The sequence below is a fragment of the Atheta coriaria genome, unplaced genomic scaffold, assembly GCF_025399875.1.
Source record: "Atheta coriaria isolate IRGN ID8LTWV9N9 unplaced genomic scaffold, Caltech_Dcor_3.1 hic_scaffold_9_pilon, whole genome shotgun sequence".
In the NCBI taxonomy this organism is placed as follows: Eukaryota; Metazoa; Arthropoda; class Insecta; order Coleoptera; family Staphylinidae; genus Dalotia; species Dalotia coriaria.
The window spans coordinates 12,509,328-12,525,139 of record NW_027045451.1 but is presented as its reverse complement, the minus strand read 5'-3'; the positions used below and the strand labels follow the sequence as shown (position 1 = coordinate 12,525,139).

General features: G+C 33.4%; 1 protein-coding gene across 3 annotated transcripts in view; it reads left to right on the top strand.

Annotated features, from left to right (window-relative positions):
- The first annotated feature begins 4,354 nt into the window (after positions 1-4,354).
- Positions 4,355-15,812, top strand: part of shot (dystonin-like protein short stop) — a 71,378-nt gene continuing 59,920 nt past the window's right edge. For 2 of the 3 annotated variants that reach the window (XM_065310667.1, XM_065310666.1), the window contains exons 1-2: positions 4,357-4,981; positions 8,213-8,330. In XM_065310667.1, the coding sequence (XP_065166739.1) occupies positions 8,228-8,330 (103 nt within the window). In that variant the 5' untranslated portion in view covers positions 4,357-4,981; positions 8,213-8,227. Of the gene's footprint in view, positions 4,982-8,212; positions 8,331-15,812 lie in introns of all 3 variants that reach the window. The other variant, XM_065310669.1, reaches the window with a different exon arrangement.

The window sequence follows — 15,812 nt, the reverse complement described above, 5'->3', positions numbered from 1 at the left end:
GTTGTACACGTCGTAAAATTGTTTTAATAATAGCTCAACCTTCACGTAACCTTTGAAAACATTTAAGTTCAACTTTTAATCTCTAGATGGCAACCAATGTCTAAACAAAGTTAATATTAGTATTTTTCTGCAAAACGTAATTAACTTTTATCTGATTACACATATACGTTATTTACGCTTAGTTTATTTTTATTATACCTATGAATTAATTAAAATTACTAAATAAAAACGATAAAAGCGCCGACTTGAATGTTAATAACGCTGATTTTACTCGTATGGTTAAAAATTTCAATTCAAGTTTAGTCGTACGATACAAATTGTGTAATGCTAGACTTGTGTTGATTTTAATTTAGAAACTTTACGTTGGTAAATTTGCATGCTTGTGCAACACCATTTGGTCATTTAGTTCAATTAAAATTCTGAATAATGTCTGCTTGTCTCCTGGGTTATGTCATGCGGTAAGTATAACTCTTTAATACATATTCGTAAACAATGATTTATGTGCTGGTTGGCACATTAAGTTATTCCATTAACCTGCTGTTGAAGCAACTGGACTGGAAAACGGACTTAATTAAAAATTACCATTTGTCATACAACTATACAAGTGTCGGGAAGAACTCGTCACAGTCACACAACACGTCTTGTGTCAAATTTACAAATTTACAAACAAACTAGCATTTGCCCGCGACTCCGTCTCCGTAGTGTTTAATAAAAATGTAATTTGTTTCTACTCTCTTGTTCTAGACATAGTATGTGTCAATTCTATCAATAAGATTCGCAATTTTATTTTAAAGAAATTAATTATATCAAGAATTGCTAATAATGCACTTCAGCGCGCCATCTCGGCTTCAACTATTTAACTATAACTATTATTGAATCTCAATGCCAACTTTTATCCTATAGAAAAAGGCTATCTTCAGGGCTTTCCCGGCAATTATTCAATTTTTTTTCGCTGTAAAAACCATCCTTGGACTTTAACGATCATTAAAAAAAAAGAATTGGCCAAATAGGTCTAAGCGTTGTTGAGTTATGCGCTTACCAACAAATTTTGCGATTCATTTTTATATTGTAGACAACACTCGGTATATTTGAACCATCTCGGACATATTTGCCGGTTTGAAATGCAGTGTAAATGTTTCAGTTTGTTCATAATTTAAAAATAGCGTCAGCAAATTATAATAACTTTAATTAGTCGTGTGGTAACTGTGACGCTTTGGAATACAATAGAACCATCTGCAAGCAAAGTGGTGAAACGATAATAAAACACGCTTAAATCAATGTTACATGCTTAGATCATTTCTTATTGCGACCGTACCAAAGTTTCAACAGTGCATTTATTTAATGCTAACTCGTAACTAAGAGTAAAAGTCGTGTTCTCATCTATTATTTTCTTAATTTAAGAAGTAATGCAAATTTGTTAATCATGAGTAACAGTATTTTAAAAGATAATAATTTCACATAAAACCGATGAGTCAATCATTAAAATCATAATTTTATTGGTACTTGGATTAATAGTAGTCAGCTGTGTTTTTAAGTTTATTATAAATAATATCTGTTATGTAAAGGTCGTTCGAAGTTCACTACTTATTTTCTTGGAGTTTTAATGCAAATTGCAATGTTGCCATGTTATCTTTTATGATTACTAAATAAGGTTATGTATGACAACATCGCAATTTAAACTGAAGCATCTTCTTTATTTCGACTTTCGAATCAAGTTGGATTAACCTAACTATAGTAAATATATGTATGAAACGAGTATCTTAGTATGTATCTATCAAAATGATGCCGAATTAAAATTATTACTGTTGTTAGCAAATGCACCATCAACGAACGCACGCGCACTAAGTATTTCCTCATCCTTATTGTAGAGTAGATCATTTGAACACTAGCATGGATGTAATTTGTTGTACAAGGTCTGTGCTCATGTACCTATCGTGGCTGCTATTAGAGTAACTAGGAGGGAAGCTAAATGAGTACAATATTTGCAAGAAAACAAGAAAATAAAAACAGAAATCGTGATTTACTGTTTTCAAGTTCATTATAGGTATTGTAGTATAGGCAACCAACAGTGCACAAAAACAAGTAAATATTTTTTTTGTTTTTGACTTGATGCGCCGAGATATTAATAAAAATAAGATTTAATAATTAATTTTTACTAATTACGAATCGAGTTCGCCAATAAAATTCTTAATTAGAATTTAAAAATGTATTTCAAAGCGCAAAATATATGTTTTGCTTTTTTTCTGCAATAAGACAAATGTAAGATTTTAGATTCTTCGTTCTTTGTCAACTTAAAATAACCAAAGTTGCAATTTTGATTTTAAGTGAAAAACAAGTATTATTACCACTTTAAAACTTAAAACTTCCAAACAATTTCTATCTATTCATAAATTTAATAATGCATGAATATAATATGTAATACTTTTAATTATACCAATTATATCAACATAATGACTCCGATATGAACAACTATAAAAACATAAAAAGCCCGCGCGCTCGGTATTTCGATGATCATAAATCAAGCGCTAATAACATCACGCTCGGCGCACTAAAACCAACACCGATCGTATGCTTTTGTTTCGCCTCTTTCCGTTTCTCTACCTTCACCAATTAGCGCGCGGATGCAAATTAACCTCGAAACTGCGTCCCATCTAGACGCATGCTTCGCATTCCCATCGTACAACCACTTTCGTTTTCCTCGCATTGCCGAAAGCGCCGGCACCGCACGTCGTCCATCACACGCATTTGGTAATCGGTAATATTTCAACCGGTACAGAATGAATACGTTAATGTTGTATCACTATACTTTAACTACTGCCACTAACTGGTGAGTAGTCCCACAACAAAATGACTGACAAGCATAAGAATAACTTTGAATAACTTGCCATACTTGATGCCTTTATAATTCTTTATGTTGATTATGTTGATAGATGTGAATGAAAGCGGTGCGTGTATGAATGAAATATTTAAATGAGTTATTAATTTAATAGCAGCGTGTCGACTAACTAGCTGTGCGGTAGAGTGCACAGCAAATGCAGTTTATAGAGAAGAGGCGCATTGGATACAGTCACTAATTTTCATGTTAATTATTATCATGAGCGGCGGTGGACGCACGAGTGCATCTATTGCTTGTGCATCGTGCTCTAGTTGATCTAGTCTTGCTTGCAATTTGAGTCAACTTATACTAATAAAATTAACTGTATAACGGTGGTAAAATTTTATAAATGGTGATGAAAGGGTGAGGCACTGCGCCATTTTTGGAATCGATGGCGGAAACTTTCATCTTTCACAACTTTATGATAAATTCCTTTTGGAAGCGAACCAAATTCACGGAAATCTCTTTAGGTGCGACAACGAAAGGAGAAAACATCAAATTAAAAAATTTATTTTGACGTAAAATGAGTTTTATTGTTAAAAATGGTAAGATTTAACAGTTTTTTGAGTTTTAGAACTTGAAAATTCATTATTTGAATTGAAATCGTCGCGGTAGTGTTTAATAAAAATATAATTCGTTGTTACTCTCTTCTTCTAGACTAGACAGAGTATGGGTCAATTCTATCATTAAGATTCGCAATTTTATTTTAAAGAAATTAATTATTTAAAGAATTGCTAATAATGCACTTCAGCGCGTCATCTCGGATTCAACTATTTACCTATAACTATGATTGAATCTCAATGCCAACTTTTATCCTATAGAAAAGGGCTGTTTTTAGTGTTTTCCCGGCAATTATTTGAATTTTTCTCGCCTTAAAATCTATCTTTGGACTTTAACAAACATTTTTAAAAAAGAATTGGCCAAATTGGTGTAGGCGTTGTTGAGTTATGCGCTTACAAACAAATTTTGCATTTTATTTTTATATTATTGATATTTTATATCAGTCTTTAATCAGATATTCAGCCTTTGGCTGCGTAAATTTAAAATAATTTACTATTAACCGCTAATTTTCAGTTTTATGTGACATATTAATAAGTTTTGCACTAAAATTTAATAAAAAATATCTAAATAAATTAGAGTATAGTATAAATATGAATCATCCTTTCTATGAATCACAAAATAAATTAAACGAAATCATGAAGAAACTTTAAAGTTTTTAGATTTAAATTTAGTTGTAAAGTTAAAGTAAAAAACGAAGTAGTTGATACTAAACTAGTCCAACCGTGTGTCGTTTGTTTCAGTCCCTATAAGTTGCTTTCCTTTTGAAAAGTTTTGTTGAACCCGGCACATAGTGCCCTGAGTGAGTCAGTCAGTGAGTCGCGCAGTCAGATGGCGTAGTAGATGGCATCGCGGCTAGCTCACCAGGCGCACGGTCGAGTTGCGTCGAGTACGTCGAGTACACGCGCTGCGTCGCGCCGTACAGTCATTCGCAGTCGTTGGGTCGCCGCTGCTGCTCCGCTCGCGGTGCGAATTATCACTGAAACGCGTACCCGCTGACTGAACCAAGCCAATCTCGCCGCTGCGTGTGCGTGCATCGCGATCAACAACAAACAAACGACGCTCGTTGGTTGTATTCACCAATTGGTGTGTTGTGTGTGCGCATACATATCCCATCGCAAAACGCCGGGGTATATGGGGTATGTTTTCGTGGTGTGTTTATTGATTTTCCTACATAACCTAACAATTGCCATATTGCACAGCGTCGACGGCGATTAAAACCGCTGAAAAACACTCGAAATTCACATCGCATCACATCGTCGTGTATCACAACGCCTGCGGAATAAAATTGCACAACTCATCGTGGCTGTATTGCACCGGTGTAACCGGCGGAGCGACCGTGCAAGGTGGTCGAAACAATACGACGCGGTCGAATACACCGTCCCTCGAGTGGTTTTTATCAGTTCACATTAACACCCGCCGACGAAATGCGCTAATGGCAGCGGAGAGTGATAGTGTTGCGTGAGTGGACGACTGTTTCTTTCATGAGATGCGGCTTAGGTTGCATTGAGTGTGGATACGAAGGGATTAATTGCGAGTGAGATTTGGGTAAGCATCAGACAACAAAATATAAAAAAAAAAAAAAAAAGTAAAACAAACAATTTCTTTGGTAGATAGTGGGCGTTAGTGTTTTGTTTTGTTTGCATCGGACGCAAATTTAAGCACGTGGTGTACACAATCTCCTACTGACCACTATTGATTAGTGTAGAGTGTGTAAAGTGCATACAAACACTGAAATATAAAGTTGGATAGTGCTTTCACACATTTATTATGTAACTGTTAGCAGGTATTCCATAATCTAACTAGAACTAACTTTATTATCAGTAAAAGTCCATTGATAAAGTTATTATGCCGTTGCAGTGCAAATTACACAAAATAGCTGCGATAATTCCGTATATATTGACTCAAAATAAGGAATTATATGTAAACAAACTTGATTGAAGTTTACCGCCTGTCGGGAGAAACATTTGAATATTTTAAATGCAATTATGGTTTAGGTAATCCGATTAGACTCAACATTGACATTGAAGCTGATACATGCATTCGTGTAGCGCACCGAAACGGAACTACAATTTAATTAAGAGCGTCAGGTTCCGCATTTTGGTTGTTGAATTACTTTCACTGCAAAAACGTAACACACGTCGAAAAAAACTCCATCAAATCCAGGCGGCCTCAACACGACGCGCTCGAATTTAACGGAAACATCGGACGTAATGCATACTCGCAGCAATTTTTGACAAGGCTATTCGTTCGCGTGAACATGAACATGAACTTTACTGTCTTCTGTTAGCGTATGCTAGAGTAATGATTATCGTGCACGAAACTGAACAACTGAACTATGAACAGCATTTAAATGTTTCGTTTGTTAAGATGATAATGTTTAGTTTATTTTAACGGGAGAGGTTTCTTTGAAGGTGGTAATTGTATGATACACCAAACAATTTGTGGATTTTTATGTTGAAAATTATATTTTGTTTCTTTTTGAAAATTTGACAGCTGAAAAATACGTTAATTTGTGAGTGAAGTTTGAAAATTGTGAATTTTTATGTTTTCCGCTTCGCAATTTCGAAGAAAGTTTCGTTTCCGATGATTCACACTTAAGGAATATGCATTTTACTGCAAATGTTAGAATTTTACGATAATGCATTTAAATTTGAGAGTCAAAACACAAATGTTTATGCCTATAAAGCTGAAAATTACAGGTTCTGTGGTAAGAAAACACAAGAACATGTTCTTTAAATAAATTTGCAATTTTCATTGGTTTCCAGTGTGAAATTTTAAATTTTCTGCAATTCTTTGCCTATTACTACTTGTTTAATGATTTCTAAAGCAAAACTAAAATAAAATTTTGTGAAAGAATGGCATGTCGTTAGAAAGAATAACGTAGTCGAAAATGGAAGCTACCATAACGAATTTTATACCTACACCTGCTGTGATTAGGTGATCACGAACAGGTAGACGAAAACCTCTGCCTACCTTACTACTCCATTCAACGAAAAAGAAAAATTTAATCAAAGTGAAACGAAATGGATCAAAATATCAAATGCTATCAATCAAAAAGTTTGAGGAAAAAGATTTTCAGCTTAGTTAAACCCTGATAATAAAAACGTGATTGATTAAAAGTGGTTGAACTTTACATTGGGATTTATAAATACTCCACGCAGTTTTATTTATTACTTTTAACTAAAATTATAGAAAAAAAATAATTCAATTATCAATTAACTTGCAGTACAACCATCTAGGTTAATAGGAAAGCAATAAATTACAGTAAATGTCTTCCTTCCTTCAAGCATCTCGCACTATTTCCCCATAAACATTCCAATGAATAATATAATTGCCGCGTTTATAATTGATTTATTTTTTAATCGTTATTAATGAAGATGTTTCGTATCTGCAGTGCAGAAATATCGACGATACTAAGTAATACAATCGCTGTAGTAAATTTTATAGTTTTCTTAAGAATTAAGTCTGCACCTGTGTTATTTCGATGGTAGCTTTATAAACTGTTAGAAAATCGCTCGTTAACTCCTGCCAGCGTGTCGCTAATGTTATGTAAACTGCTATTTATATCTATTTGAATAGGTACTGCACAGCGTTCGACCCCGCTGGGCAACATGCTGCTCCATGTTGTCCTAGGTCTCAATAGATCAAATATTTAAATGTTGAGCAAGAGAAAAATACCTTTTCAGCTCCTTCAATTTCTCACTTCTCACGGCATCATCGTTGGTGGCTATGTTTTAAATGTCAATACAGTAAGATTTGTTTAAAACCTTGATTATTCAAGTGAAATCTAAATATTTACCTTTGACATCTTGGTTTATTCCAATGTGACAATATTTTTATGATTAAGTTGCAGTATTTTATTCAAGGGAATATAATATGACGTTATTGTTATGGTATTTATGTTCTAGATTATAAAATAGTTGCGTCTGCAGAAAATAGTTGACATTTAGCGGATATTACGCGTAAATAAATACTCTCTATCTCATGTTACGCATAGTGGCATTAAACACAGGTGAATAAAATTTAATTTAACGAAAGCGAGTGGAAAAATATGCGTCAAGGCATTTCACGCCCATTTCAACATTTGTGTTTAGCCCGCGTTTGTTTTGTGCCCGTGTCAAAATAGAGCGTAAATCAGCTCTTATAAACACGGCAATAAATTAAATACTACACGTTGAACGATGGCTATTAATGCGGTCGATATTATAGGTTATTACGAGAAGTCAATTTCTTAAAGGCACCATTTGCGAGTACGCGCGCGCGGATGATGGACTCGTCGCAATCGTAAATTGGCGCCTCGATAATTGCACGCCGTTTGATCAACACGTTTCTGTTTCTGCTGTGGCTGGAGGTTGGGGGCTTAATTACACACCTTGATCGCGTACGAATATTTTCACGCTAGGCTAAGCCTCAAGTCTCGTTAACTTTAAACAATGCGAATGGTAAATCAAATCCAATTAGTTTTGTATATCAATATTTAATTAATGCTTTCGCAGAGGATACGTAAGAGTTTTCTTCCGGGAGATATTTTCAACGCAGGAAAAGGAAATGTTTACATTTAGATTTGTATCTTTTTAATTATAAGAATAAATTTCAACATTTAGATGACGAAAGAACAAAATGACAAAATCAACTAATCGAAACCAGTTTTTGTCTTAATCAATTTGATTACGTGGGCGTTTACTTTGGAATAATTTGCATATTAATTGTCTTATTACGAAGGCATTATGTAGGTTTTAATTTAATTAAGGTTTTATTTTTGTTTGTGGGTTGCAGATGGAATGATGAAGCATGGATTTCGACAATGACCCGAAGCTGCAGCAATGGACGAAGGACCAGCCGCTCGCTGTGTTGGCGCTGACCAGTGCCGACCGAGCTGTTTTACGAATTGCTGGTAAGCAAGCATCAAACATTTATTTCCGATTTAAAAAAATATTAAAAGTTGGTTTTATGTTTTTTTCCGTTGTAAAAGTATCTAATACGCCCTTGCGTGTTAGCACGCAATTTTATGTAATTTCATATCGTTGTCAGTGTTTGAAGGCCGTGTTTGTATGACGGGTCGCAGGGGTGCACCCTCTGTTGTTGAATAAATCACCAGCTGACATAACCACCCGCCGGTCGGTTATCTGGTGCATTATGCATCATTAATTCCGCGTGCAGCGTACTTGTATGTACAAGATGAAGAAGAGTAGATTTTGCTAGCATTACGGTGTGCTGTTATCCTTGTTATCGAGTTTACGGTGATTAGGGATGCGTCACCCTCGTGTGGTGTTGTATCTATATTAATAATGTTTATGACAAACGCAGACTTCAGAGATATGTTGTATTTTAAATGTAGCATAAATCGTCATGGAAGCTTTAATAAAATTATCGTTTACTGCGGAGTCACTGAAGTAAACGCACTAAATTCAATTAGTCATGATTTGGTTGCAATAAACCAAGTATGGGCAGTCCGTAAAGAAAGATTGGGTGTACATATAATATCTATAGGTAAGTTTAATGAGCATTCCACGCCAAATCGCACATCTACTGATTCTTAGACATAAAATATTTAGAAAAAAAAAAAGTTTCTGGTTTTATTGCCAAATGACCATAAATTTGCGAAGTTGGAAGTCTTTTTTTTGCTTTAATTAATTTTGCTTCGTGTTGTCTTGTTTTTAGATAAAAAATAAATAAAATAAAAATATGAATATGAATATGAATGAGATCTTATATTTATAAAATTTTGTTTCTGATCTATCGAACTGTCACTCATTAAACAACTTCAGAGATTGAGATAATGATGCGAATAACTTTTCTGAATTTTTAAAAAGAATATTTAATATATATTATTAATCATTGTGTTAATTAGATTTAATTCATAAATTAGTTTAGAACTACAGTTATTGATGGAAAGGTACCAAGTTATCCGAGACTGCTAGTGAGTTGTACAAATAATAATTTCACTGTCGAACTGTGTAATCAGTAAGTAGGAATAAACTTGAATATAAAAAATATTTATTTCGCTTCAATCAAATACTCATAGGTAATATTTGTATAGAGATACCAACATGTCACTTCAGAGTTAATCCCAGCAATTTTCAGGCGAATGGAATCACGTTAACGCGTTAATCACGTTATATAAACAGATTTGTTTTCGCAGAAAACTCTCAGTGGAATGTTCGCTGACGTATTGCTTTTTTCTCTCGATTAATTACCACAAATTACTCGTGTCGCCCATTGTTTTCGCTCTGTCGCTACACAGTAAATTTTTCATTTTGTTAATATTTAATTTTTATCCAATTATGCCTGCTATGACAGCGTCTCTATTATTTCAGCGCCAGTAAAATATTTTACTTTATTTCTTCCTAAGTGTAATTTCATTTCATATTAATTTTTTGGTTAATTTACTTCATTATACTCGCAATGTTCGTACGTGTGGTAATAATTGCATCGGTGTCATGAATATTAATTATACGACTGATTATGGAAACGTAACAACAATTATGAAAACGCTGCGCTTATTATTAACAGTGACGTCAACACTATACGTGCATAAAATACGCATGAATTTTGTCAATGCCTTCATCGATGTTGAAGCAAGTTTCATTGCCCATTGCCCACTTTTACCACATACCTATATCGATTTATTTTCCAAGGCTAGTTTAAATTAATTACCCTGTTTGAATGCCAATTTCTAAAGGCTTTGATTTACCATTTACGAGTTTCGTGTGCCTAAACTCGTTTCAGATTGGCAGCGATAAATTTAATTTCGAAATGTATTTCATATTTTCTTTCTAGCGCACGTTTAGCGCTTTTATTTATTTATTGGAATTGTTAAACCAGGTAATATATAAGCCGGACGATACGAAATTAATGCTTCTCTTGTTTCGGTCGTGATATTCGCGGGTTTGCCTTCGAGTTCTTTGTCTGCTCGAGTGTCTACTTGCCGCTGTGCTTTTCCCCGTCGCGCACCGCCGCGGCTCTTAAGCACGCTTAATGCATGCGCGCATGCAGCTTGAGACTCAAGTTCACTAACATCTATCTATTCTTGTGCTTTGTACCTTGTGCGCCTCTTTCACCGCATCATGATATTAAACCAAGAAACTTAAAAATTGTATATCATATAATATAAGTTTATAATTAAAAATTCAACCCTTTTATAACCAAATCTAGGTCAATTCAAAGCATTAGTAATGAAAATTTTCGGCGAATTTCAAGTGATTGCAGCGTCGCGTGACTTGAGCAGTTAGAGTTTTAATTCGCGCGAGAATCGATTCGGCGATTAATATCTCACGGCGCCAATCGCTGTAGTTCCTAATTAGTTTTGTTTTCCACGTTTTGATTTGATTCATTTGATTGCTGTTTACATGGGTAATTTGTGGAATTCGATTGTGAGTTTTTATTTGGAATTCTTACAAATTGTGAATGTCAATGAGCAAGAGAATATCTATAAATACGCAACGATGTGTAAGGTCTTGTATATTTAGACTTGCAGCTTGTAAGTACGTTTCGGCTGCACATTGTGTCGACGCGGAGACACAACGAATATAATTAGTGCCACAAGAGACGACATTTTACTTCTGAGTCATCAGAAATATAAAATTCAATATTGTATTCGACTATAATTGCTATATTAGTGTAATTGTTGTAAGCTTGAATGATTTTTTCCACTTCTATGCACAATCAATTGTACAATCAACCGGCACTTGACCCCCAATCAATTGTTGTCAATGTGCAGTCAGAGACATCATAAATTGCTCTCAATTTCCGCCTTTGTTGTCACCTGCGCACAGTCTGTGTGTCGATAGATAGAACAAATAGAATTTTGTCTCACAATTTGTCTTATAAGAGTAATTACTTTAGCTTCGCATATAATTATGAGAGTAATTAAAACTGTAATCTATATTTAACTGATGAAAGGCTAAGGTTCACTGGTCGGGTGCTCGATTTACATTTAGACTTTACAATGAGAGTGTGAATCTACTCAAGCATGCTATCACAATGTAAGCATTTCGTATGATGTTTTTTTGCTTTTTAAAGGTCTCAACTTCCAGTTGACGACTTTTGTTATATGCACAGGTGTGCTGCGCTTGGTCGCTCGTTCCCTCTTTCCGTTTTTCCTTTTCCAGTGCCCTGAGGTTGATTTTTTTTCGCTTGTAATTGTACGAACTACTTTTTTACCTTAGTTTATACTTTACACACATTACGCCCGACGTTGCGCACCTTGCGTACTCGTATTAGCGCACTACTTTGAAGTGTTGCAGCTACGCCTCTTCCTTCTATTGTTAGTTCATTAGGCTTAAAATCATTTTCGTGTCGGGGAATTTTTTAACAAGTTGATATACCTGGCCAAACCTTTTTTATATATTATTCATTACAAACGAAAAAGTGAATTCAACTCACTCAATAGCTGTGTTCTGAACCTTTTTTTTTTACTTTTCGTAAGTTTTGAAAGCAAAAATAAAATATTTCTATTGTCTTTTCTGTAGTGTGGAATTAATTAATTTTAGAGTGTATGAAATCACGTCGGAGCGTGTAATATTAGGTTTATTTTGCAGCCGACTTATAATTGTGATATATTAGTTCTACACAGAGGCGCGTTCGTTTTATTATGCGAGCGGTGTGTGCGCGGCGCGCAGTAACGATGAACTTGATTGTGCAGCAAAATTACAGTTAGTTGCGTTCGTTCACAAAGAGCGAAACTAAAAGTACCTACGTTCGACTTCCTCTTTCTTACAAAAGAAGATTTATACAAAGTGAAACGTTATTTCGTCAGAATACGTCAAAATGTAGGATGCGATAACAATTTCATATAGATTTGGTTTAAAATAGTGTATTACAATAAATTACAAACAATCCGAATAAAATCATCGAAATTTATTAAATTGACTTTAATGGGTCAGTACTTTTTGATTTAGAAAATATAAATACAATATTATTAGTAGAATCGTTGTATTGTTGGATTCATCATTTAATAAGTTACTCATATCTGAAATAATTAGGGTGGGTGCACCAGTGCCGCACCAGGCACCAGTAGTGCACCATTTCCACTTTCACATTAAAATATTAACGTTCTGTCGAATTTTCCGCCACTTTTTTTATATTTGATAGAACTGCCGTACTTCTACGAATCATATAATCGTAAAAAAAACGACAAATTCGCCATCCACATCAGTTTTTTTAAGCAAAATGCGTAACAACAATCGTGCACTTCGTTTCGAGCGGCCATTCTAATAAGCGACACGTCGACGGAAAGTTTTCTTAATTCTGTTTAAATCTTTGTTTATATCAATTTCTGTAACCGCTTTTCTAATCAATTGCGTACTATGGACTGTGAAGCATTAATATTACGTTTTATTTAATCTGAAAATGCTAATGTAAATCAATAATTGCCATTGGTAAACTACTGGAACACGAATTGAATGATTTTCCAGTAATATACCATTTGGTCTACAACTGGTGATTTAGCTTTTTGATATTTTTTTTCTTTTTTCTCTTATATGTAGGTTTACTTTATGTTGCAATAAGATATTTTAACAAAAAGAATACCATTATTCACAATGTTCCAGTTGTAGACCAGTGGTTTACTACTGGTAGTATCCGTACCACGGATTTATTCCAGTAACTGACCACCTACATTTTTTTATACACAATGCCACCGAAAAGAACATTTTTTAACTATAAGGAGAAAAATGTGTTAAAAGCGATAAATGAAATAAATAAAGGTGCAAAAATTGGAGAAATATGTCAAAAATACAACATACCCCACACTACGGTCATAAATAAAATAAAGTTAATACAATAATAAATAATATTTTTTTCCGAAGTACTTTCATGGTTTTCTATTTATTTTTATTTATTTTATATTAATTTTTTGATTCATGTTAATTCATAAATATTGTGTTATAACTATGTCACTTGTGTAAGTGATACAAATTTTTGTTACTTATCTAGTTCTTAAACTAGTTAACAACATTATGAGCCTTGTAGCATTTAAATATTATTTGAAACTTGGAAACTGATTAAAAGTTGTGATGATTACTACATAAAAAGGAGTGGTTCACTATTGGCTCAACGTCTGGTCTACTGCTGGTACAGTCTGGTCAACCTTAGGCACATTGCGATTTTCCACATTTATTGTTAAATAACCAAAAACGTAACAGCTATTAAGAAAATTTGAATAAGCTACATGATTCTATGGTAGACAAGGAGTATGTAATCCTTTTTTTTGCAATGACTGTTGTAATAATTGAGTCACAATATCAAAATTACTTTCAAAATGTCGCTTAATTGGTTTGTTACTGGTGCAGTCACCCTATTATAAATTATTTAGTTTACGATTAATTAATTAATAACTAGCTATTCCAGATTAGTTGCCGCGCTTCTGCATTATGTGAAAAAATAGTTTGATAGTTATAGTTATTAATTAATTAGTCAGAAATGATTTGCGGCATAACAATATTTCTTTATAAGTTAATTATAGGTTAAATTCTGCAAAATCTTTAACGTTTGCAAAAAAAATTATTACACATATTATAGGCAATTTCAATAATATGAAAATGAATCGCAAATTCTGTTGGTAAGCGCATAACTTAACAACGCTTAGACCAATTGGGCCAATTCTTTTTTTTAAATATTTGTTAAAGTCCAAAGATAGTTTTTACGGCGAGAAAAATTGAAATAATTGAAAATCTTAAAGACAGCCCTTTTCTATAGGATAAAAGTTGGCATTGAGATTGAATCATAGTTATAATTAAATAGTTGAATCCTAGATGGCGCGCTGAAGTGCATTATTAGCAATTCTTTATATAATTAATTTGTTTAAAATAAAATTGCGAATCTTATTGATAGAATTGACACATACTATGCCTAGAACAAGAGAGTAAACGAATTACATGTTTATTGAACACTACCGGGATGAAGTCTCGGGCAAAAGCTAGTTTAAAGTATAAAATTAATCGTCTAGGTTTTATAAATTCTGAAATATATTGCAATGCTTTATTCGAGTATTGATTGTGACTATAGAAACGTAATTTCGTTATACAATTATATATCACACAGTTCAAATTTGATATGATTGTATCACTCTTCTTACAGAAATCACAAATAATTTGTGTTATTTGAGACAATAAAAATCTCCCAACAAAATCAAAAATTATCTCCGCATCAACGAACACAATCGTTGATTTTATTCAAGGTTCGCATTATATCCACGTAGAACAATCGTAACATTGAACTCGTATTGTATAAGCTTCTGAGTTGCTACTTCAATGATTGTCTCTTGACTTAATAACTTAAAAAAATCAACACGTTTGTTGATTGGCTTATGTTATTCATTCTCATTTGACATGGTGCTTCCACTCCGCATAAATTATGTTGCAATGTCCTATGATAAACGATGTCATGATATTTGGTCATCATGAATAAATATAATACTTGTGTAATAATAATTCGATGAAGTCATTGTTGGTTTTCACACGTATTATACTCGTACTCATACACTTGTTCTTGTTTTGTGAAAGGTATTTTCGAAGCTATGTACACTCATTTGCATATAAAGAGCAATATAAATCTCCAAAAACGTGTAGACATTTTTTAGATAACACTAACTAGCGCAGAATTTAGGATCGGCCTTGTTTTTATTACCGCTGACAGCATGACAACAAATATTAGCGCAAAAAACACCGAATATTTTATTTTATTTTTATTAGTCGATTGATACAATGATACAAATCTGAGACTAATTAAAGTTGGCACTTGTCATACAACTTGTGACAGCATTGTGTATGATTCAATTTTTTATTCAATGAAACGTGACAGGAAGTAATAAAATGTGGCGATGATAAAAAATGTAGTGATCATGCTGCAAACGCATGCCTTGCATTTATTTGTCATTGTATCTGTTTCTATGATGACATTCTTATTTTAATCAGTGAAGGAATTAAAGAATTTGCAATCTTGGAAAAAAATATTTTTAAATGTGTGAGTTTTAGTTTAATTTAAAATTGTAACGGTCAATGTCAAAGTTAAGTTAAGCTACACGAGGCAATTTGTTTATTTATGCATAAAATTTAGATCATTGAATGATTGCACTGCGTGGTGAAATGATGCATGAATAAAATCAGTGTCAAGTTTACGATTTGTTGTTTAAGTTAAAATTGAAAGTCATCGTATCTTTGACTAGGTTTAAAGTAAATATTATAAAAAAAAAAGATTTTTGTGCTTACAAATAGATATTTTCAAGATAAATGTTAAAATATTTAAATATACGTGAAGCGTTTTCTGCAGATATTCTCCTACTTTGGGTATTAACCAACAGATGTCTCTCATAGTATCTGCTGGATTATTTTTACCGAGAGTTTCAAAAATATAAAAAAATTAAATTTCCCATTGA